Raw genomic sequence first — 24607 nt, 5'->3', positions numbered from 1 at the left:
TCTGTACCAGTTGGAGCCTCCGAGTGGTCTTCAAGGGAAGCCCATGTAGAGAGCATTACAATAGTCTAGGCGAGAGGTCACGAGCGCATGAGTGACCGTACACAGGGCATCCCGGTCCAGATAGGGCCGCAACTGGCGCACCAGGCGAACCTGGGCAAAAGCCCCCCTAGTCACGGCTACTATATGGTCTTCGAGGGTAAGTCATGAGTCTAGGAGGACTCCCAAGTTGCGAGCCCTATCCACGGGGGGTAAGAGCTCACCCCCCATAGAAAGTGATGGAACATTTTGAATGTCCCGGGATGCCGGAATGTACAGCCACTCAGTCTTGTCAGGGTTGAGTTGAAGTCTGTTCCTCCCCATCCAGACCCGTACCACCTCCAGGCAACGGGACATCACAGCGAGGGCATCACTGGGGTGGTTTGGGGTCGAAATGAAAAGTTGGGTATCATCAGCATATTGATGATACCCAACTCCAAAACCACGAATGATCTCACCCAGCGGTTTCATGTAGATGTTAAACAGGAGGGGCAAGAGGACCGATCCCTGAGGAACTCCACAAGCAAGAGCCCTTGGGGTCGACCTCTTCCCCCCTGCCAACACCGACTGCGAGCGTCCCAGGAGATAGGAGGAGAACCACTGAAGAACTGTGCCTCCCACTCCCAATCCCCTGAGACGCCGCAGCAAGATACCATGGTCGATGGTATCGAAAGCCGCCGAGAGGTCTAATAGGACTAGGACAGAGGAATATCCCCTATCCCGAGCCCTCCAGAGATCATTCACCAGAGCAACCAATGCCGTCTCCGTGCTGTACCCGGGCCTGAAACCCGATTGGTAGGGGTCCAAATAATCCGCTTCATCCAGGACCAGAGGGAGCTGATGCGCCACCACACTCTCAACAACCTTCGCAAGAAAGCGAAGGTTGGAGACCGGACGAAAGTTGTTCAATACAGCTGGGTCCAGGGCAGGCTTCTTGAGGAGAGGTCTCACCACCGCCTCCTTCAAGACGGTGGGGAAATAACCCTCACTCAAAGAAGCAGATATAACCGCCTGGAGCCAGCCTCGTGTCCTCTCCCTAGCTGCATAAACCAGCCAGGAAGGGCACGGATCCAATAAACATGTGGTGGAGCTCAGCCTCCCCATAATCCTGTCCACTTCATCAGGGGTCACAGAATCAAACTCCTCCCAGATAACATTGACAAGACCGCCCGTGTCCTGATCGCCAGACTCTGCCCAGCTGGAGTCCAAACCGGTCCGAATCCGAGCGATTTTATCCGACAGATGTTGACTAAATTCCTCGGCACGACCCTGCAAGGGATCCTCCCTCACCTCCTGATTAAGAAGTGAGCGAGTCACCAGTTTTATTTATTTATTTAATATTATTTTATTTAATTAATTTAATAACCATGGTGAATGCATTTTCTATTTTTTCCTGTTTTCTTTAATCTGCTCTCACACATAGAAACAACTGTGTTATTAGACGCAAAGGCAACTGCTTCAACAAGGATATTTGTTTCTGAACTATATTAATTTGTATTAGGGCTGTGCATATTTCAATAAATGATTTTGAGGAAATTACTTAGATTTCATGAAACCACCAGGACAAAAAAATTTTTGCTATTCATTCCACTTCTGCACAAGTTCTGGGGAAAAATGTGACTACTTTAATGAACTAGCTCAGTATAAAATTAAATATTAACAATAATGTATCATCTCTGTTAAGAAAATCTCATAAATAAAGCTTTTTCCAAAGAAAAGTAGAGCATTACAGTGTCCAGTGTAGACTTTAAGTGGTGGAAGCAATTGCCATCTTCATGAATTTCTAATATTTAAAAAAATTAAGATGAAATAAGATTAAAATAACAAGTATTATGTATTAAATGGTGTCCCATTCACTACAGGAGTACAAACTACTGAAGTAATTTCCTAGAATGAATCCAAAAGTAGGTCTAAGGCCCTAGAAATTAATAATAGTGCATAAAATTTGATGAGATGAAATCAGTGCTATAAGGGAAGCAGGAACAGAGTTCTTGAAAGGTACTCATCTTCCATATAAATTGTAAATTAAAACTCAATATCTGGACTTCAATTAAGACTGAAATAATCAGGTGCAGAACCAGAGAAAAATGCCAATCTTATAGTGAAATCTACAGCAAATATTTATCTTATGGTACTACCATGACAGATTATTATTTATCTGTAATGTAAATAAAATAAAACTGTAGGATTACTATTTATTTATTATAAATTACTATTAAGTAATTGAAATAATTGAAACTTAACATTAAGAAAGCCGATCATGGCATCTGGCCCTCTCAATTCCTGGCAAATAGATGGGGAAGAAATGGAGGTAGTGACAGATTTTATTTTCCTGGGCTCCAAGATCACTGCAGATGGGGACTGTAGCCAAGAAATTAAAAGACACTTGCTCCTCGGGAGGAAAGCAATGGCAAATCTAGACAGCACACTAAAAAGCAGACACATCACCCTGTCAACAAAAGTGTGTATAGTCAAGGCTATAGTCTTCCCAGTTGCAATGCATGGCAGTGAAAGCTGGACCATAAGAAAGACTGAACGCCAAAGAATTGAGGCCTTTGAACTATGATGCTGGAGAAGACTCCTGCAAGTCCCTTGGACTGCAAGGCGATCAAACCGGTCAGTCCTAGAAGAGATCAACCCTGACTGCTCTTTAGAAGGCCAGATCCTGAAGTTGAAACTCAAATACTTTGGCCACCTAATGAGAAGGAAGGACTCACTGGAGAGGAGCCTAATGCTGGGAAAGATTGAGGGCAATAGAAGAAGGGGACGACAGAGAATGAGGTGGCTGGATGGAGGCACTGAAGCAGTAGGCATGAGCCTAAATGGACTCCAAAAGATGGTAGAGGACAGGAAGGCCTGGAGGAACGTTGTCCATGGGGTCGCAATGGGTTGGACACGACTTCGCAACTAACAACAACAATTGAAATAAGGTAGTGTGGTTAATTTCATAGAGATGAGATGGTAAAAAAGTCATGCAGTTGTTATTTCATCAGAGTTAATGTACAGTCTATTTCAATATTTTCTACCTGTGAATTATTACTCTTCTGGCCCTTGGGTGAAGATATATTTATGTTGGAGAAAGACATGTATTTTTAAAAATGTCTTTCATACAGTTTGAACATTGCTATACCTCATTGAAAATAAGGAAAACCACTTGATTATAAACTGATACTGGACACAATTTTGGCAATGACAGAGCAAATTAAAGACAAATTGCAAGAAAAATCTGACAACTTAAAGTCACCAAATCAAATTTTGACTTTAAATGAGGAAAAGTTAACCCAAAATCAAATAGAAGAAGTGGAAACTAACACTAAAATAGGAGATCTCAAAGAACAACAAAAGCAACCTACAGCAGACCTTAAAGTCCAAACTTCAATGGCAACTACAAAACTTACAATCCAAAAAGCAGCAGCACCTGAAGAAAACAACACCAAGACTGAAGACACTAAAGGCCTTCAAATGCAATATATTAAGAATTTAATTAATCAAAGGACAATCATAATACCAGCTACTACTTTCTACCTAACCCAGATAGAATTGGAAGAACAAAAAGATCTGACTGATTTAATGACAACTATATTATATCAACCATCAAAAACTGAACTATCAAAGCAAAAATACAATGGTTACAAAGGGAACATCTTCCTTGCAAAACTGACATTTGGATACACTCCCTGGATTCAAATAAGGGGTATAGGAAGAAAGGAAGATACATTTGAGATTTTAAAGATGCCAAAAGGGAAGCACGATTGGCACAAAAGGAAGGCAAGAGTTAGATTTTTAAAAAAAACTGAACTTGTTTCGCTTTTGGAATTCCTAAAGATAGACTATAAAAATATCTTTTTTATGGATTAAGGGGAATCACTAAAAAAATATAACTGATTTTACATTTAGCTTTTAGATCTGTAAAGGAAAACAAATGTAAGCTTTTAGAATATAACTCCCAACTATATTTTAGAACCTGGAATGACATATCAAAAGATAGTATTTTAATAATTGATGTACAATTAAGATGACTTATAGAATATTAAGTGGTTACTTTTGAACCATCGTATAGAATTTTATATATAAAAGAGTATTTTAATAATTGTTGAATGGTTAAGGCAAAAAACATACTTCTAATAACTGGTGATTTGTTAAGATGAAAATTAGACTTTAATGGTAAAACATAAGAATGCTTTGTAATGAACTATATAAGTTTTGTAGTCAAAAGAATGATTCTTTATTGAAATAGGGAATTGTGGGTTACCCAAAAATCAAGCTTTTTCCTATGTACTATAGGCCATTCTAGAATATTCTATTGCAATTAGATAAAATTTAAAAACAGGATATTGATATGTATTACTGAAAATATATTTTAAGTTGTGTTGATTGACTAGGTTACCACTAGAAATGTACTAACTTGCCTATTTTGACTATGTAATAACTAAGGGAAGTAGAGAAGGCATCTCTGTTGATGTAACCTGAACTATTTACAACTGGTTATTTCTTATTTTAACTACCCAACCATCATATTGTTTCACAAATACATGTATATGTAAATATTAAAAAATCAATAAAACTTGTTTAAAAAAAGAAAATAAGGAAAACATGGAACAAAATAAAGATTGACAAAGAGTATGGATTTTTCAGTCCTTCAGTAAATATCACAAGGTTTAGGTCAGAACAACAACATGCTGTTATCAAATATTTTGGCCCACTGTGAAAAGTGCCATCCTCTTGATCACTTAAAACATGGTACAAAAATGTTAGCATATTGTATAGAAGAAACTGCCAAGATCTAAAAGATGTATCTCTTGCTAAGTAATCAAGCTCATATTCTTTGTTAATATCATGCTGTGCATTTTATTGCTTGCCATGAGTTGCAGTGCATGGCATGACTAAAACTAGGCTTTAAAAAACATTCATTGATCCATCCATTCAGTGTGAAGGTAATGCAGCTTCAGAATCACCATCAGCAATTCTGGCTCCTTCTGGAATCACTGAAAGACGAAGAGGTAAATAATACTTCAAAAGCTAACAAATAAGGATGAAATGTTTTATTATATCAATTTCCCAGATTTTCTCTAAAAAGGTATCTTCATAGAAGTCTTCCCTAAGTTTATTCTATAATAATCCTGCAAGATTCTCTCAGATGAAAGAATAACTAGCTCAATATCACCTATGAATTACAAGTAGTCCTTGACATACAACAGTTCGTTTAGTGACCATTTGAAGTTACAATGGCACTAAAAAGTGACTTATGATCTTTTTACACACTTACAACCATTGCAACACCCTCATGGTGGTGATCAAAATTCAGATGCTTAGCAACTGATTCATATTTATGACAGTTACTGTGCCTGGGGTCATCTGATCACCTTTGTGACCTTCAGACAAGCAAAGTCAATGGAGAAGCCCTAATAAGCAGGCATATACATAGAATGAAGGCTACTGCTAAGCTTGTAAGCCGCCCTGAGTCTTCGGAGAAGGGCGGGATATAAATGGAATTTAAAAAAAAAAGATTTACTTAACAACCATGTTACTAACTTAACTACAGTAATTCACTTAACTGTGGGGAAAAAGTTTGTCAAATGGGGCAAAATTCACTTAACAACTGTCTCATTTAGTAATAGACATGTTGGGCTCAATTCTGGCCATAAATCACTAACTATTTGTATCTAAGTCCAATACGTTGATTACTATATTACACTGCCTGTCTATGAGATATGAGTGGTTTCTTAATGGAATAGTCATTTTTTTCATTTCTAATTGAAATTTAACACACATTTAAATATTTTTTAAAAAGTCTATGGTGGCATGCCAGGTACTTTACTGAATTACCTTGTAGGTGCAAAATAGGTGTGCAGACTATCATACAATAGCCTTAACAGCTCATGCTAACAAAATAATATTTAGGATGATACAACATAGATTATAGCCCTACATGGAAAAAAAGATAACACGTGTCCAAGATAGCTTTAGAAAATGTCAAAGAACACAAGACATTATTGCTGATAAAGACTAGATAACTGAAAAAGCCAAAGAGAAGCTACTATATGGTTATGGAAAGGCCTTTGATCATGTAGATCATGTTGGGTTGTGGAACGTGCTTAGAGAAATAGGGATCTCAGAACATCTTATTGTCCTCAAGAGAAACCTCTATATAGCCACATAAAGAAAGCCACATCGCCGATAGAACATGGTGAAACAGACTGGTTCCCAGTTGGCAAAGCGGAGAGGCAAAGCTGCGTACTCTTCCCTCATTTATTCAACCTAGATGCTGAGTATATATTAAAGGAAACTGGATTAGAAGAAAATGAGTGTAGACTTAAATCTGGAGAAGAAACATTAATAACCTTACCTTGCTAACTGAAAATGCAAAGGATTTGCAAGATCTAGTAAAACAGTAAAGGAGCACAGTGAAGAGGTACAATAAGCAGCCTTAGAACTTACACTGAAGATATTGACGAAATGGATAACTTTTACCTTTTAGGATTAGCCATCAACAGACAGTCAATAAATATGTTACTGACTAACACTTCATGGCCACATCAAGACCTTGGAAAAGGTACTCAGGTGCTGTAATGTATCTATACCTACAAAGATCAGAACAAAACAGGCAATGATATTCCCAATGACACTCTATGGAAGTGAAATTTGGAATATGTTGAAGCAAGACAAAAAGAGAGCTTTTAAATTTGAGGATGGAGAAGATTCTGAGAATAATATGGACACTCAAGAATGGATTATTAAAGAAATCAATTTAGAGTTTTCTTTTAGGGCATGAATGACCATTCTCATATTAGCCACATTAAGTGAGGACCCAGCTCTCTGGAGAAGGCTTTAATGATGGGAAAACTGAAAGGAAAGAGAAGAAAATGATGACTAGCAGCAAGAGGAATGCACTAAATTATAGTGGCAATGGATGCACCTTTGGAAGACATGAAGACCAGATTAGGGACAGATCATCATGAAGAAAATCTATGTAATCACTAGACAATGACAATGATCAGTTGTTCACATAGGTAATAGAGACTCTCCCTGGACACTCCCTAATTTCTTCTGAAGGCACTATTTCAAGCAGGTAAAGAAAGCTCCTATATAATGCTTTTCTGACCAGGCTTCTTCTTTCATCCCCTTGATTAGAATTGCACAGTGAAGAAAACAGGAAGGGTGTGTTGAATTCTTAAGTCTTAAACTTCTTTATATGAGTTCTTTCAACAAGACGGCAGCTAAACTAAGGGAAGCTTTGTTTGATATGGTTCCTCTGAAGCCAGGCAGCTTTCATTCTAGCTTTTTTAGGGTATTAGTGCTACTTCTTCATATACAGTACTTCGATTCTCTGTAGGGATTTAACTTACTCCCCACTTCTCCTTCCAGCTCTGTCTCTTTAATTATCTCCTATATTCCAGACGTAGATAATGCTTGACTACCTTCTTTTCTCTTTTCTCTTTTCTTTCCCTTTATTTTCTCCTGCCTTTTGAAATCCTCACATCCTTGTTTTATCTCCCACTCTTCATCTACAACTCTTATTTAGAGACACTAGCTAAAGCAAGACTTGCTCTTCAGATGTCACTGAACTACAACCCTTTTCATTTTTGGCTATTTGTCAAAATAGGATATGATGAGATTTGAAATCTGATATCTGGAGGGTGGCAGATTTCTTAACTCAAGCCTAGAGTATAATCTATAATCCGTATATTTGAGGCTATTGCTGGTCATGTTGCTTAAAAAGTATCTACAGTTTTGTCAGCCATTGGTTTTATTTCTTCAAACTTCAGACTGCTCTGTTTAAAAACTCTTGCTCAATACTGGTTTTCCACACATTCAATAAATATATGATTAGAATGCTTTTCAGGAACTTGAAAATAGCTAAGCAATTCTTTAGAGTGTCAATATGAGCAACATAGTATTCTATGGGTCTATTCAGAAGGAGAAATACTGAGTTCACTTCATGAAGCTTTCTCCCAGGAAAGTATATACCATATTTCCTGAAAATAAGACTGGGTATTATATTTTTCTTTGGACCAAAAGACCCATTAGGTCTTATTTTCGGGAATGTCTTATTTTGCGTCCACCCACCCACTCCCTCCCACCATCTTCTTGCCCATGGCTGCAACGCCTTACAGGGCTTCCCAGGGCAGATGCACTTTTCGCCTGGATGGAGAAATGATGGAGAATGGAAGCCTTGTCTACTTGCAAAGGGAACACTTTGAAACGGAGCAATTAGCTCCGTTTCAAAGAGCCTCATTTGCAAGCAGACAAAGCTTCCAGTCTCTGTCATTTGTCCGTCTGCGCAAAAACTGTTTGGGAGCCTATGGGGCACTTGGAAACGGAGCGATTTCCTCCATTCCCAAGCGCCCCACAGGCGCCCAAACACTTTTTGCCCAGAGGCAGACTGGAAGTTTCATCTGCTTGCAAATGGGCTCTTTGAAACTAATGGCTCTGTTTCCAAGCACTCCATATGTGCCCAAACAAATTGCCCCATTTACAAGCAGATGAAGCTTCCAGTCTCCCTCTGAACAAAAAGTGTGCTGCGGAGTCAGAGGCACATGGGGAAGCAGGCGATCTGGACATGTTGTGTGGCCACCTGGCTCGTGGGAGGCTTGCGTGGCAGCATCAGCAGCAGGCGGAGACAGAGGCAGAGGCACAAGGGGAGGCAGGCGTTTCCAACATGCCACCCATTCCGTCCCACTGCCTCTTGACTTGCCTGTGGCTGCACCAAAATTGCCTGCCTCCTCCCCGTGACTCTGCCTGCTGTCAGTGCCACCACACAAGCCCCCCAAAACCCTCCCATAAGCCAAGAGCCACGCAGCATGTCCAGATTGCCTGCCTCCCTCTGCCTCTGCCTCTGCCCTCGGATTTACCTTCACTGTGCCAACAGGCTGGTGGGATGCAGCTGTTGTTGGATACCATCGGCCTCTGCACATTCGCCGCCTCTTGTGCTGGCCATGCCCAACCCCCCTGGGCTTATTTTTGGGGTAGGCCCACCCGACAAAATCACTCCACAAAATCAGGCTATTTTCAGGGTGGTCTTATTTTTGGGGAAACATGGTATAATTTAGGAGCCGTGGTAGCACAGTGGTCAGAATGCAGTATTGCAGGCTAATTCAGATCACTGCCAGGAATTTTTTCCTCACTGGCTCAAGGTTGACTCAGATGTCCATCCTTCTGAGATCGGTAAAATGAGGACCCGTATTGTTGGAAACAATATGCTGATTCTGTAAACTGCTTAGAGAGGGCTGTAAAGCACTATGAAGCAGAATATAAGTCTAAGTGCTATTGCTATTGCTAATATAGATTTGAGAATGTTAATTTAATAGTGACAAATGGCTTTTCAAGTGAATATAGTATATTGATTAAAATAATCTTCTACTCCTAGCAGTCAAAACTATATTTGACTAATCTGAGATCTCTGTTATAGTTCATCACTAAGTTATAACACTTAGACATTATACACTATTTATTTGTAACAAATTTTTATACCATGTGGTATTCTTCATAAATCTGACAATAAATCATGATGTACTTCAGAAATAAAAAGTAGGAATACAAACATATTTTCATAAAATGACACATCCTTTGGGGGAAAGGATTTTTCAACTCCAAATATTTGATTATAAAATATAAGTTATTTTAATAATGAAGAAATAGTTCAATAATCTCATTACACATAGGTTCAGCACTGACTTATGCTGAATTGATTTAGCAGGATATTAAATGATTCACATTATGTTATGATTCACATCATGTAGCCATTCTGTTCTACTGATGAATAAGACAAAAAAGTTATCCTACTTCCCCAACCCAATGCATTTTTATTAAATGTGTTAAATCCAATCTTCAAAGAATAGGCCCACTGGAATCAATATGACTTATTGATTCTTCTGTATTTAACTTGTCCTTTTGTTTTCAGTAGACTGATTCAATTCATTGTATTATATAGCATTGCATTTTAATTTTATTTTATCATTCTACAATGTACATACAATTAAAATTGATATCTGAAAGTTTTTCTTTTTGTTTTCCCACCAATTATTTTTCATCTTGCATACTATTTTTTAGATTGGGATCCTGGGGAATAAATGCTATTTTTTATTAATGATTTGTAAATTACTCCAGGAGTCTTTCAGACTAAACATATGCAGTATAATTAACTACATTAATAAAAAAAGTCTCATGACTCACTAGAACTTACTTACATTCCAATATACAATAGTTTTGAACTATTTCTGTGATACATGACAAAATGACTGACATCATGAAATTTCAAAAAAAATGATGCAGATTTAGATATGGCCATTTAAAAAAAACAATAAAATTCCTATCTGTTAAATTTTACTGTGTTGTATAGCTCTGAATTTGGAATGTTGACTAGAATTGCAACATATCCAACAACACCATAATTTTGCCTTCTCATATTTGATATTGGATTATCAAAACATAGTTTCAGATTATCATAGAAATAATAATAATAAGTAACACCAGCTGCCTGCAATTAGTTCAGGTTCGCATCCCACCAGGCTCAAGGTTGACTCAGCCTTCCATCCTTCCGAGGTAGGTAAAATGAGGACCCAGATTGTTGGGGGCAATTAAGCTGACTTTGTAGTAATGCCGCTTGGGGTGTGTGTGAAAGCCCTAATAAGCAGGCATATACATAGAATGAAGGCTACTGCTAAGCTTGTAAGCCGCCCTGAGTCTTCGGAGAAGGGCGGGATATAAATGGAATTAAAATAAAAATAAATAAATAAATCATATTATCTATGTTTGCCATACTTAGCCTAAGTGTGATATGTCTAATCCTTGGTTACGTTAAAAAGAGATTCAGAGAAAGTTTAGAATAGATGCAAAGAAGGGCAATAAGAATGATGAAGGGACTGAAAATTTGAAGAGAAATTACAGAAACAAAGTATGTTGAGAAAAGATGACTGAGAGAAAAATATGATAGCAATTTTCAAGCCCCTGAACAGATATTGAACAGGAAGTGAAGACCTATCCTATGCCAGAGCATAAGATACAACATGCTGCTCTTAAGTTACAACAAAACAAATTGTGACACAATAGTAGGAAAACCATCCTATGAGTAAAAAAGTTTGACAAAGAGGGATTTCTATAGCATCTTTCTAAGCATCTTCTGATCTTTCTTTCACTTTCTTTCTTTCTTTCTTTCTTTCTTTCTTTCTTTCTTTCTTTCTTTCTTTCTTTCTCACATAATTTAGCAAATTATAAATCTGGTAACTTTACGATATGTAAAGCTGGTACAAGAACTCACACCAAATAAATGGTTGTAAATGTTTCAAACAGATAAAGTATGCATTATCTTGAATGTATCTTATCATGTCTTCCACATCTATGTACAAGTTGTTAATTATTAGTTTGTGTTTAAGTCATCCACATGTTTTTCCAATGTAAAGACACTGCTAAATCACAATGTAAATAATCACACAAAAGACAATTATTTACTCACCAACCTGTCAAATACTAAAATATTTCATTTAAAATACACACAAGAACCTAATTATTTAAGCTGAGAAAATACTCACATTACTCTGGTGTTTATTAACTTCCATGGCATGCTTAACATCTGGAAGTTCCTTCATCTGTACATAATTCGATGTTCCTTTCTCAGCATCAAATTTTTTCTTGTAAAGAACCTAAAAATGATAAATATTATTAATATGCATGCAGAAATCAAGGTAGATTACAGCCCAGATTTTCTCTTTATTATTGAGATAAGGGGGGAAACTTTCATACATTCATTTTATAAATCTCTAGGGTTTTTCTTTCAAACCCCAAGCTGCTTTATAAATTTCATAAACTCAGAGTACAAATTACTTTATACAAACTTATATAAACAATAGTTTTAAACTTTAATCCTGACAATCTATGATGATCAAAACTGAGAGGTCCATGTAACTGAGCTATGCATGCTTGTTAGAAACAAATTCTGCTGTAGCCTACACTAAAGTAAGCATGCTATGTTAGAAATTTAAAATGAGGGGAGAACATCTATTATACCTATTATATGAGATTTGCCACTAATACCTCATTTTGGTTTAAGCTATATACCTTTATTAACATGGTTTTGGGAAAAGCAATGGAATATAAAGATATTATGTCAATGTGATATTGAATTATAAGAAAATCTGAATTTTAATGAACCATTTGGATGAAAGAAATTTCCATTAAATCTAAAAATCCTTTCTATTGTTCGGTCCCTTTCCAGAGGCTAATTATAAGACAGTCCTATAACAGTCATCATAAGACTACTGAAGGATCTTTTTTTCAAACTGTTCTATCAATTGGGAAGAACTGACTGAGGCAGAATCTGCGTAGGAGAAGGTGTCACAATATATTCAACAAAGTGTTTACTAACCCAATAAATCTTTCCAGCATCATGAATTTTAGTAGGTATTCTCTCATTGTATATCTCCCAGAAAGCTACCTTCCTACCCACTCAAGTCTTCTGAAAACCTTCCCAGCCTGCATCCTTCAACTCAGCTGACTTACCTACCAGCTGTTATCTTCAACATAATGGAAGAACTGGAAAATATTACTTGTATAATAAATATTTAATGCTTTATTTAAAGTGGGCCATTTTTTATAAGATAATATATTCTGGGGGTTTTCCCTTTCCTTTTTCTCATGTTTTGGATTTTTTTATTTATAGTTTATTATTATGAAAACTGTCTTATTATGATGAAAACTGTCTTGAATGCATTTGGGTCAATATAAAAGGGGGGGAATGACATTGCCATAAGTGTATACTATAGGCTGCCCAACCAAACAGAGGAAATAGATGAACTTTTTGCTAGTCAGCTAACTAAGGTATGTAGGAAGCGCATCACAATAGTAATTGGAGACTTTAATTACCCTGACATCAACTGGGAGACAGACTCTGCACCAAGTGGAAGATCAAACAGATTCCTGACAAATCTAGCAGACAACTTTGTCTCCCAAAAAGTAGAGAAGGGAACTAGGGGATTAGCCATATTGGATCTAATACTCAAAACAGAGATGAAATGATAGAAGGTGTTGAAGTCACAGGAACCTCTGGGGGGGGAAGTGATCATGCAATATTGGAATTCAACATTCTGGAAGCACAAGCAATAGAACACAGTCAAACTAGAATCTTGGACTTTAAAAGAGCTAATTTCAATAAAGTTAGAGAGAGCTTGGGAAGGATTCCATGGATGAGGATCCTAAAGGAGAAAACAACTCAAGAAGCTTGGGAAATTTTGAAAATTAAGATAATAAAAGCCCAGTCTAGCACAATGCCATCAAAGAAGAAAAATAACAGCTCTCAAAAGAAACCAGCATGGCTGCATAAAGAATTCTCTGATAAACTGAAAGATAAAAAGGACAAGTATAAAAAGTGGAAAGAGGGGCACATAACTAAGGCAGAATATCAGCAAATAGCCCATGCCTGCAGAGATGAAATGAGGAAAGCTAAGGCTCAAAATGAACTAAGGCTTGCGACCAAAGTCAAAAATAACAAAAAAGGCTTCTTTCAAAAAACAAGAAAAAAGTTAAGGAAATGATTGGTCCATTAGTGGGTGAAAGTGGCAAGAAGGTGACAAGCAACAGGGAGAAAGCAGAACTATTTAACTCATTTTTTGCATCTGTCTTTACAGTCCAACCTATCAGTCCAACCTATCAAAAACAGTACCATAAAAACTAGAATAGAAACACAAGTTAAGATAGGCATCCAGCCTAGATGAGTTCAAATCACCAGGACCAGATGGATTACACCCCAAGGTTCTCAAGGAACTGGCAGATGTGATCTCAGAACCACTGAACTATATTTTTCAAAGATCCTGGAGCACTGGGGAACTATCAGAGGACTGGAAAAGAACTGATGTAGTTCCCATCTTCAAAAAAGGGGAAAAATAGATCCAGGAAACTACAGACCTATCAGCCTGACCTCAATGCTTGGGAAGATTCTGGAAAAGATAATCAAACAAAGGTGCAAACAAAGTCATTACTAAAAGCCAACATGGGTTTGTCCAAAACAGATCATGCCAGACAAATCTTATTGCTTCTTTGACTAAGTGACAAAATTAGTGGATCAGAGGAATGCTGTGGATATAATTTACTTGGACTTCAGTAAGGCATTTGATAAAGTACCGTATTTTCCGGCGTATAAGACGACTGGGCGTATAAGACGACCCCCTACTTTTCCTGTTAAATTATAGGGTTTGGGCTATACTCGCCGTATAAGACTACCCCACTGCATACAAAGTCTGCTTGGATTGGGTGGGTCAGCTCTACCTCCCTGCCTGCCCAGCCCTCCCTGTCTCCAAGACGATCTGAGCGGTAGTACGCAATTTTTTTAAAAAAAATCCCATTTATATCCTGCCCTTCTCCGAAGACTCAGGGCAGCTTACAATATAAAGCACAAATCAATGTGCCTAGCAATGTACAAAGTACACTTCCGGCATCCAGAGCCTGCCTGTGTTTCTTTAACCTCCACATGCTTCTGACTCTCGACAACTTCAGTGTTGTAAACCTTGCTGCTGTTAGTATCCTGGGTGACTCTTCTCCAAACCCCCTCTACCCCAACCCGGGTGAAAACGCTAACGTGCTCCCAGTGTGTGCCTATCCCTCTCCAACCAACTGCCCCCCCTCATCCGTATCTGGCTCCAGCGGGCTCGTCCACACGTCCCAGGGCTGCCCTCCAGCAGTCCCCGGCTCCGGTCCATCTGACACCAACGGAAAACAGCCAGCCCTTGCCTCCAGCGCGCAGGCTATAGCATGCAGTCCCGGCACAGGTCCGTCGGCAGGCAAGGGAACAGCTAGCATGTTTTGTAGTGCCCAGGCTCCCTGTATGGCAAGGCAGACTGGGCTGTCCTCCTGAGTGCCTGCGGGGTCCTCAGCAAAGCCCTGCGATGCAGGTGCGTGCAAACACCGTGAAGCAGCTGGTCATCGGGTTTGCAGAGCCAGGAACCGACGATCAGCTGATAGTCAGGCTTACTGATTACGGGCGACCTCCTCCCTTGTTTGTCGAAGCACCGGGTCATGGAGCGAGCCATGTGCAGTGGGGGGGGTGAGTAGGTGAAGCAGGGCTTGTTTTTGGAATGAGACCCTCTGCGTAGTGTCAGGCCCGCAGGGCTCGACAACGGACAGCAATTTTGTGATTCCCTTCCCCTGCCTCCCCCCTTATCAATGAGCTGCCGAGGTTGCCCGCGTGTGTGTATGTGTGGAGGGGTGTTGCCTCTGGTTTTTCCTGTAACATCGGACAATAAAACTGCCCCTAACCCTAACACCCGGCGTATAAGACGACCCCCGACTTTTGAGAAGATTTTCATGGGTTAAAAAGTCGTCTTATACGCCGGAAAATACGGTAGATCACAACCTACTACTTGATAAGATAGAAAAATGTGGGTTAGACAGCATCACCACCAGATGGATTCATAGCTGGCTGACCGGCCGTACTCAGTGCGTGGTCCTCAATGAAACTGCATCTACATGGAAGGAAGTGTGTAGTGGGGTGCCCCAGGGCTCTGTTCTGGGCCCAGTGCTCTTCAACATCTTCATCAATGATTTGGATGAGGGGAGAGATGGGGAACTCATCAAATTTGCAGATGACACCAAGTTGGCAGGAATAGCCAATACTCCAGAAGATAGGCTTAAGATACAGGAGGATCTGGACAGACTTGAACACCGGGTGCTATCTAACAAAATGAAATTCAATGGTGAAAAAAGTAAGGTTCTACATTTAGGCAAGAAAAACCAAATGTACAGGTATAATATAGGGGGTACCTTGCTCAATAGTAGTAACTGTGAGAGGGATCTCAGAGTCCTAGTGGACAATCACTTAAATATGAGCCAGCAGTATGCTGCAGCTGCCAAAAAAGCCAACACAGTGCTAGGCTGCATTAACAGAGGGATAGAATCAAGATCACGTGAAGTATTAATACCACTTTACAATGCCTTGGTAAGGCCACACTTGAAATACTGCATCCAGTTTTGGTCAGCAAGATGTAAAAAAGATGTAGAGACTCTAGACAGAGTACAGTGAAGAGCAACAAAGATTATTAGGGGACTGGAGGCTAAAACATATAAGGAACGGTTGCTGGAATTGGGTATGTGTAGTTTAATGAAGAGAAGGGTGAGGGGTGACATAATAGCAGTGTTCCAATATCTCAGGGGCTGCCACAAAGAAGAGGGAGTCAAGCTATTCTCCAAAGCCTTTGAAGGCAGGACAAGAAGCAATGGATGGAAACTAGTCAAGGAGAGAAGCAACCTAGAACTAAGGAGAAACTTCCTGACAGTTAGAACAACTAACCAGTGGAACAACCTGCCTCCAGAAGTGTTGAATGCTCCAACACTGGAAGTTTTTAAGAAGAGACTGGACAGCCATTTGTCTGAAATGGTATAGGGTTTCCTGCCTGAGCAGGGAGTTGGACTAGATGACCTCCGAGGTCCCTTCCAACTTTATTAGTATTATTAAAAGGAAGGGAGGGAGAAAGGGGAGGGAGGAAAGCGAAGCAAAATGAAGCAAAGAAAAGGTGATGATTGTGGCAATGGTTTGTTGCTTCCTGCAGCCTGTTGTCTCCAATTGTACCGAGCCTACAGTATCCAAAATTCCCACAACCTGAAAACACCATAAGGATAAAAACTGTATCCTGGTATTATTGTGTAAAACATTTAGGATTTTGCTTCCAATCAGTAAGTAAGTTAAAGAAAGGTTGTTTTGTTTAACATCATAACAATCCTAAATCATAAGATTTTCTTGTATGAAACGGCATAGAATTATCCTACATATAATTTCCAAAAATAATTATTAGTTGTCTGGTGATTTAGAATAAATAATCACAGTTATCCTGATCATAAATTAATTTCTTCATTTTGAAATTCTACAGTTTCCTTGATTTTTCTTTTTGCTTTGATAGTAGATTACTTTCTCCTGCCTACAAAACTGCCTTTCAGCTGGTTTAATTTCTGCCAATATAATAATGCATCCATTGTTTCTGCAGGAAGATATTATGTTTTGTTTCTAGAATTATTTTTGGGTTTATTATACACACACACACACACACACACACACACACACACACATACACACACTCTTTCTATAATATTCCTTTTAGCTCCAAATCAGAAAAGATGCAAAATAATTATTTTTTACATGTAACATGCATCCTTGATTTGTATTGATTTATTGCAGTGATTATGACAATCTATCAAGATTTTTTTCTGGATAATTAAATTTTCAAGAAAAATAAAAAATGTTGACAATACAAAACATGATAGTTAAAAGCAACACATAATCAGAATGCACTTTTAGTAACTTTTTTGTTAGTAAAACTTGAAACATCCATTAGAAATTAACATTTTAAAAAATCTAAGAGCATTTAAATGTAAATACCAGCCATTAAGAACTTGTAATTTTCAAGAGGCAGGATTTAAATTTAAATTTAAATCTCCTCTACTTCCATAATTAATAGTATCATTCCTTGGTTGCTGATTTCTGGAGGTAGAAATTTCCCATTAGTGTTGATTCTCTGTTCTATAACTCTAGAATCGCTTTTCTGTCCTCTGCTATACATAACACAGACTCACCATCCATATATTCAAAGCTCTCTACCTTCCATTTCTATATTCTTATAGCCCAACATAGGTGTTTGCTAGGTTTGCTCAACTAATATTAACCATAGAAAGATTTTCTATCATTAAATATTTTTCCTGGTTGCCTCTCATGATGAACTTTTCCTAAACCTGGATTGCAAAATTCCAGATGATCACAAAATGTTAGCATAGGATGATTTTTTATCTCTCTGTTGCCAAGACATGTTTTCCATTGACTCTATCATCTTCTTTGTGCCAATATGTGCTATGTAATTAATTTTAGACTAGATATTAGACCATTCCTCAGCATCAGAGTTGGCTGATAATAATATTTTCTTAAGAATAGCACAAAATGCTACTCTTACAAAAGAGGTGCTCCTGTCTACAAATAGCATTTGGGTTGAAAACTAAATGCTTCAGTGTTGCAAATACCATATTACCCTTATCTATTCCTGAAGGCAGAACATAGACTAAGGAAGAGGGATGCAAGACAGCTGCTTAGTATATGAAACACTGCCATTCATTATTTCATTAAAAAATCACTCTCACTATAAACAGCCATCCCGATATGTCCACTATAGGATAGCAAGATACTCACCAAAAAGACTTTATAAATCATAAACTCTTTAAGAATTTCAAACATAATCAGCAGAAAATGTGGATTCTAATTCATTTTTTTTAGTAAAATACTTTTGACCAGCTTGTTTCTTCTCCCAATATCAATATAGTATAAATATAAGTATTACAATCAACTGGTCACAAATTACCTTCATTTTCCACAATTACTAAAGCAAATTAAGCATTGAGAATTACAAGTTTATTTGCATTTTCCATGGCTTTACCGTAAATCAAAAACGGCATTAGAACCTCTATAAATACTGAAGAACAGGCTAAAAAAACAATGGGGAGTAGAATATAAATATTATCATTTTCCTCCCTCCAGCATATGTCAAAATCTGTCTGCACGTGAATGTTGTGCATTTGGAATACAAAGGTCTAGACAAGTTTTTTGGGGAAAGGGCAAGTCCCAGCTCTGTTATAAAAGCCAACATCTCCTCTTTCATTTTCCTTACAGGCATAACGTTTAGAAAACTCAGTGAGTAGAAATTATTCCACTTTCCTAACATCTGAAACAGAATGCCATGATTTATGCTACAGATGGGAAATAAATGTGTCTGCACTTTTTACATTTTATGCTACATTTAGAATATATTGTGTATGTCCTCTTAAAGCAGATGTGTGTTCCAGAGTAAATCTTAAATAGTAGTTTTGCATTAATACTTTTATAAAGAGAGCAAAATATATAGGAGATTAGAATGTCTGAAAACTGAATATCACAGCCAGCTCTGTCCTGTGCTACCATATCTGTGGTACCATAGATGGAGAGAATAGCTGCAAAAAAACCTGTATTCTATGAATATTCCAGGCAAGGTTTTAAATCCTCTCAAGGAATAACTGATTGGCTATGGGAAAGGAAAGGCCAGTTCAGTTTCTACACCATACTAAAGCCATGTCTCAAAATGTTGACACTGGCTCAGAAGAGAAAGTATACAAGGTAAAATTTACCTAACAGAATTCTTTTAAAATATTGTGACATTTTCTCAATAAAGACCTTAACTCTTAACTAAGCAATTTGCTTCCTAAGCTAATCATTTAAAACAATCTGTCATAAATTGAACTTTTTTTGCAATGCTATTTATAAAATTCTTCATCCATACCGTAGTATATGACTACCTAAAAATCTAAATTTGTTTGTTTGTTCTTATATCCTACCTTTATTATTTTTATAAATAAATAAAAGCAGTGAAGATATATAATATTCTTTCCTCCTATTTTGTCGAAATCTTTCAACTCTGGGCAAAATGCCCAAATAAAATCAGAGATAGAGATTTTTTTTGACAATGCTAATTATTTATTTGACGTCTGAAAACAGGCATAGGATAGAATCTTTTGTATTTCCTGCCTTAGACTTAATAAAAATGTAACTTTCTTAGTTTCTTAGTTTTCAGTTTCAAAACCTTCAAGAGCTCCTGTTTGGGTTGGGATTTAGAAGAACAGTTTTTTAAAATTTAAATATTACAGAAAAGCATTGTGGAAATCATATGCTCTAGGACAGGAATAGGGAACCTTGCTCTTTTATGACTTGTGGATTTCAATACCCAGATTTCCTGAACCAGCAATGCTCAGGAATTCTTGGAGTTGAACTCCACAAGTCATAAAAGAGCCAAGGTTCCCTACCCATGCACTAGGAGAATTAAGTTACTAAGCACATTTGCCCTTCTTATTTATTCCAGGTATAGTGGTCAGTATTCTAAAGCTTAGTGCCATAACACATGACTTGTGTCTAAAAGCACTCAGATTCAGTCTCTTGTCAATATTCTCAGTTATCCAACAATTCCAAGTTATTATTTAGATTAGCATGTTATACAGATGCTGAGATTTATGATGGAGTCAAACGTAACTCAACTTCAATCCAGAAACAAGGTAAGTACTGGCAATAGATGGTGTTGGATCATTTTACTAATTATTCTAATTATATGGGTTTACTAATATCTGTGTTAAACTATTCAATTTCAGGGTTGTTCATAGACTTCCTTAATTGTTCCTTAGATGTCAGGGCATTGCTCAAATAGGTCTCTCACTGAACTATAAGCAATATGTTTGCAAACTCTAAGTAGAATCCTGATTAATTCTAAAAAGGTAAAGGTAAAGGTTCCCCCGCACATGCGTGCTAGTCGTTTCCAACTCTAGGGGCCGGTGCTCATCTCCGTTTCAAAGCCGAAGAGCCAGCGTTGGTCCGAGGACATCTCCGTGGTCATGTGGCCGGCATGACTAGACACCAAAGGCACACGGAACGCTGTTGCCTTCCCACTGTAGTGATACCTATTTTTCTACTTGCATTTTTACGTGCTTTCGAACTGCTAGGTTGGCAGAAGCTGGGACAAGTAACAGGCGCTCACTCTGTTACGCGGCACTTGGGATTCGACCCGCCAAACTGCCAACCTGATCAACAAGCTCAGCGTCCTAACCCACTGAGCCACTACATCCCCTTGGTTAATTCTACCTAGTACTAATATTGCTGCAAACACAGAAACAAAAATCACTATACATTTATTTTTATTTTAGGTCCTTCACATTTATTTATTTTAGAGATATATTCTCCTTTTCCTCCAAGCATTCAAGATGGTAATTTGCCCAATTTTTCTTTGTGGAAATCACCAAGGCAGCTTCCATTATTAAAATGCATTTGGGGCTCATCAGTTAATGCTATGATTAGTATTTTTTTTAGAAAAAGATTAAAAAGATAACATATCTCACCAAGAAATATATTATTGTGCATGTTTGTGAAATTACCTTGCTCTGAAGATTCATGATTTGTTTTGCAAACACACTATCAATTGTAGCAGGCATTTGCTGATAGAATGAGTTAGAAAGTTCTTTCTTAGCCTTTGCTTTGTACTTTGCCTGGAGGGCAAGAGAAAAATAAAGTAACAATTATTTTTTACAGATTAAGATGATACTCATTAAGAAAGTTTCACATTAAATCTTTCAAAAATTAGATATAAAAGTAGATGTTTACCTAGCTAGGACCTAGACTAAATGCAGTTTTGATTCTGCAGTTTCCATTCCACTATTAGAGTTATCTGTTTAGATAAGTATTTTTCAGCCTTGTTAAGATTCCGGATTTCAATTACAAGAGTTGCCTAGCTAACCATGCTGACTGGGGAATTCTGGGAGTTGAGTTCAGACATCTTAAAGTTGCCAAGGCTAAAAAACAATGGTTTAGAACACTGGTGTCAAACTCGCCACGTCACGTGATATGTCGCGACGTATCGCGACTCTTTTTGCATTGCCAGCAATGGGTTGGGCCCAGTTTCAGTATGATGAAACCAGCCCACGGGCTGGCAGTTTGACACACCTGGTTTAGAAAAATAGACCAAATTGGGCCCGTTTCTGTTTTTAAAAGCTACCATTTTCACAATGATAATGAATAAAATGAAACTAATTTGTCTTCTAATTTCTAAAACTACCTTTGAGAACAATTTAATTATTTCAACCAGCCCTCATAACATGAGCTTTTCTTAAATCCAGTTGCCTATCTAATCAATCAATACCGTATATTAAAACCTCAGCTCTATAAGGTCCATTTAAGTTGTTTGAGTTTCAGCTGAATGTACTATAATTGTGTTGCACAACAGCTAATTTTTAGATTAGCAGATATAAAATCTTTAAGCTTAACAATTTTAATGCACTTAAAAACAAAATAATATTAATTACCTGCCCCATTTCTTTGAAAAGCTTTTTCAAAAAAAATTCAGAGTAAATGAATTACATTCTTATTCTTTTTATTCTTTAAATGTATTAAACAATGATGCAATCCAGCTAGGGAACTTGGGTTGTTAAATAGAAATGAAAATACTTTAAATTAAAAAAAACACTATGCCACAGTTAAATTAAATATAAGGGGGGGGAAATCACAGATGACTAAATATTCTAATACTGTCATTCTTTCAAACCTTATCAGGTCATGCCCTGAACACAATTTTTAATTCCATATTAACTTTGGTCTCAATGATGGCATCATGTCATAAAAGTAAATTGACTAAATAGTATCATAATGTAATTCCATGAACTGTGTGACCCCTGACAAGCTGGGACTTAATCAGGAGGAGGCATAATGAAAGAAATACGAGAAAAGAGAAAAAGTGACTCTGTTCTTGTGATAAGTGCTACTCTGTAAATCATAGAACCATCAACATAACAAACGAAGATTGCAAACGTTCTGCCTTACATCAGAAATAATAGCAGATATATTTTTCACATGTGTCAGCTGTGGAGTATCAGGCACAAATGTGCACGTGCCTTTTGATTTTTCATATTCTTCTTTATAATGGACCTAAAGAGGATAAAAAAGTGGGTTAAAAGAGGGAATAGAGAATAAAAGGAATTTTATTATGACAGGACTAAAGAAGAAAAAAGGAATATAACCTTGATTAATAATTCCTTATTAAAATGAAAGAGATGAATTTTTAATATAATTAAATTTTAACATTTTTCCGTAACTACAAGACCACCCAAGTTTAGGACAGCTAACAGATTTTAAATGACAGGAAAACTCATATAGATACAAGCCGTGAAGTATTCATAATTATGCCCATTTTATCTGTGTCACTGAAGCATTTTGCTGGAGTGGAATTGCTGTAAGGGGATTACCCTAATATTAAATCATGCATATAATTACTATAATGTGTCCCTTGAAAGAAGGAAACCTAACTTCATGGGATTCTCTTTCTTTGTTTACCATTCTGTTAGCAAACTGAATGTCACAAATCTAGAATAAAAATATGATTTGTATCAAATAAAGCGGTGCACTAACAGATGGAATAATTATTGAAGGAATTAATCTTCCACTGCAACTGACATGACTTTAAAGCCATTAGATGCTTGCTACTGCAATGGTAACTGGGTATGGACTGATGAGCATTTCTCTTTTTTCAATGTAAAAAATAAATCCTCACTCAAACTTTCTGTTTCCTCTGCAGCACTGCCTGTAACAAATAACAGGAGGGTTCAAACTGGAAGACAATATTGCAACACCACAACTCAAGCCCCATCCTTTCAATATATTCATTAGCATGTTGTTTATACATACAAAAGAGGCAAAGCTTGTGCTACCACACTGATTTCATCATTTTGACATAAGTAGCAAAATGCTGCAAATGTGACATTTGTCCTTGAGGTACAATGCATTAGTTTTACTATTCAGTGACAATATATTAATTGCAGTGCTCCCACGGTGGGGGAAGAAAATCAAGGCATATTTTAAATTCACCTCTAGATTAGTGGTGAACTTTAAAGAAACATATTTTGCCCTGTAGCTGAAATCTACCCCCTTCAGAGAATAAGATGCAAAAGTCAATGCTAGAAAAAGAGAGGGTAAGCAAGGACATATTAACATTTTTGTGATCGCCACTAAGATTGTGCTGGCTGAAATCCAACAAAGATCCATTAAGCCAGAGCAAAGAGCTTTGGAAAAATCAATGGCCTATGGGCAGAAAGCTCTTCATGAACGGTGATTATTTGTTTCATATTATTCATACTAGTCCTGACAAGCTTCCAATTCTTTATAAGCAATAAATGCAAGAACAACAATCACTATCCTATCAGGCTCACTAAAGTACAGAATTATGTGAAGCAATTGCCATTGAAATTAATGGAACATGAAAAAAGGGAAGGAAGAAAGTAAATGCTACAGGTATTATTTATTATTGGGACTTATTTATTTATTATTGGGACTTATATGCCGCCCTATCTCCCGAAGGACTCAGGGTGGCTAACAATGAAATACAACAATACAAAAGTTAAAAAGAATTAAATTAACAGCCCCAATAGAATAAATTAAAATTGGAGTTAAAAATTAAAAAAACATTTTAAAATCCCTGTCATCAGTCCAGGTCAGCCTGAAGGAAAAGAAGTGTTTTAAGGCCGCAGCGAAAGGACCAGCGATCCGGGGCCATCCGGAGCTCAAGGGGAAGTTAGTTCCATAGGGCTGGTGCTCCCACAGAGAAGGCCCTCCCCCTGGGGGTCGCCAGCCAACATTGTCTAGCCGACGGTACCCTGAGGAGGCCCTCTCTGTGTGAGCGTACTGGGCGATGGGAGATCGTTCCCGGCAGCAGACGGTCCTGCAAATATCCCGGGCCTAAGCCATGTAGGGCTTTAAAGGTAAGTACCAGCACCTTAAATCTCACCTGGAGGACAACCAGTAACCAATGCAGCTCATGCAGGAGGGGTGTAATATGGGAGTATCGGGATGCTCCCATCACTACCCGCGCGGCCGCATTCTGCACCAGCTGGAGCCTCCGGGTGGTCTTCAAGGGCAGCCCCATGTAGAGAGCATTGCAGTAATCTATACGGGAGGTAACGAGTGCATGAGTGACCATACGTAGGGCATCTCGGTCCAGACAACTGGTGCACCAGGAGAACCTGAGCAAATGCCCCCCTGGCCACGACTCCA

General features: G+C 37.9%; 2 protein-coding genes across 5 annotated transcripts in view; both read right to left on the bottom strand.

Moving 5' to 3' along the window:
* Positions 1-24607, bottom strand: part of LOC308678210 (LIM zinc-binding domain-containing Nebulette) — a 203538-nt gene that overhangs the window by 60929 nt on the left and 118002 nt on the right. The window lies entirely within an intron of this gene.
* LOC308677804 (uncharacterized protein) overlaps positions 1-24607 on the bottom strand; it is a gene marked incomplete at its 5' end in the record, with an annotated part of 58354 nt that overhangs the window by 30934 nt on the left and 2813 nt on the right. Inside the window, 3 exons of the mRNA XM_081344499.1 lie at positions 11565-11675; positions 20947-21057; positions 22385-22489. Coding sequence (XP_081200625.1) covers positions 11565-11675; positions 20947-21057; positions 22385-22489 — 327 coding nt within the window. The remainder of the gene's footprint in view (positions 1-11564; positions 11676-20946; positions 21058-22384; positions 22490-24607) is intronic.

This window comes from Vipera berus, assembly GCF_964194415.1.
Source record: "Vipera berus genome assembly, chromosome: Z".
Classification (NCBI taxonomy): domain Eukaryota; kingdom Metazoa; phylum Chordata; class Lepidosauria; order Squamata; family Viperidae; genus Vipera; species Vipera berus.
The sequence above is the reverse complement of the archived record's forward strand: the minus strand, read 5'-3'. Positions and strand labels throughout refer to the sequence as shown.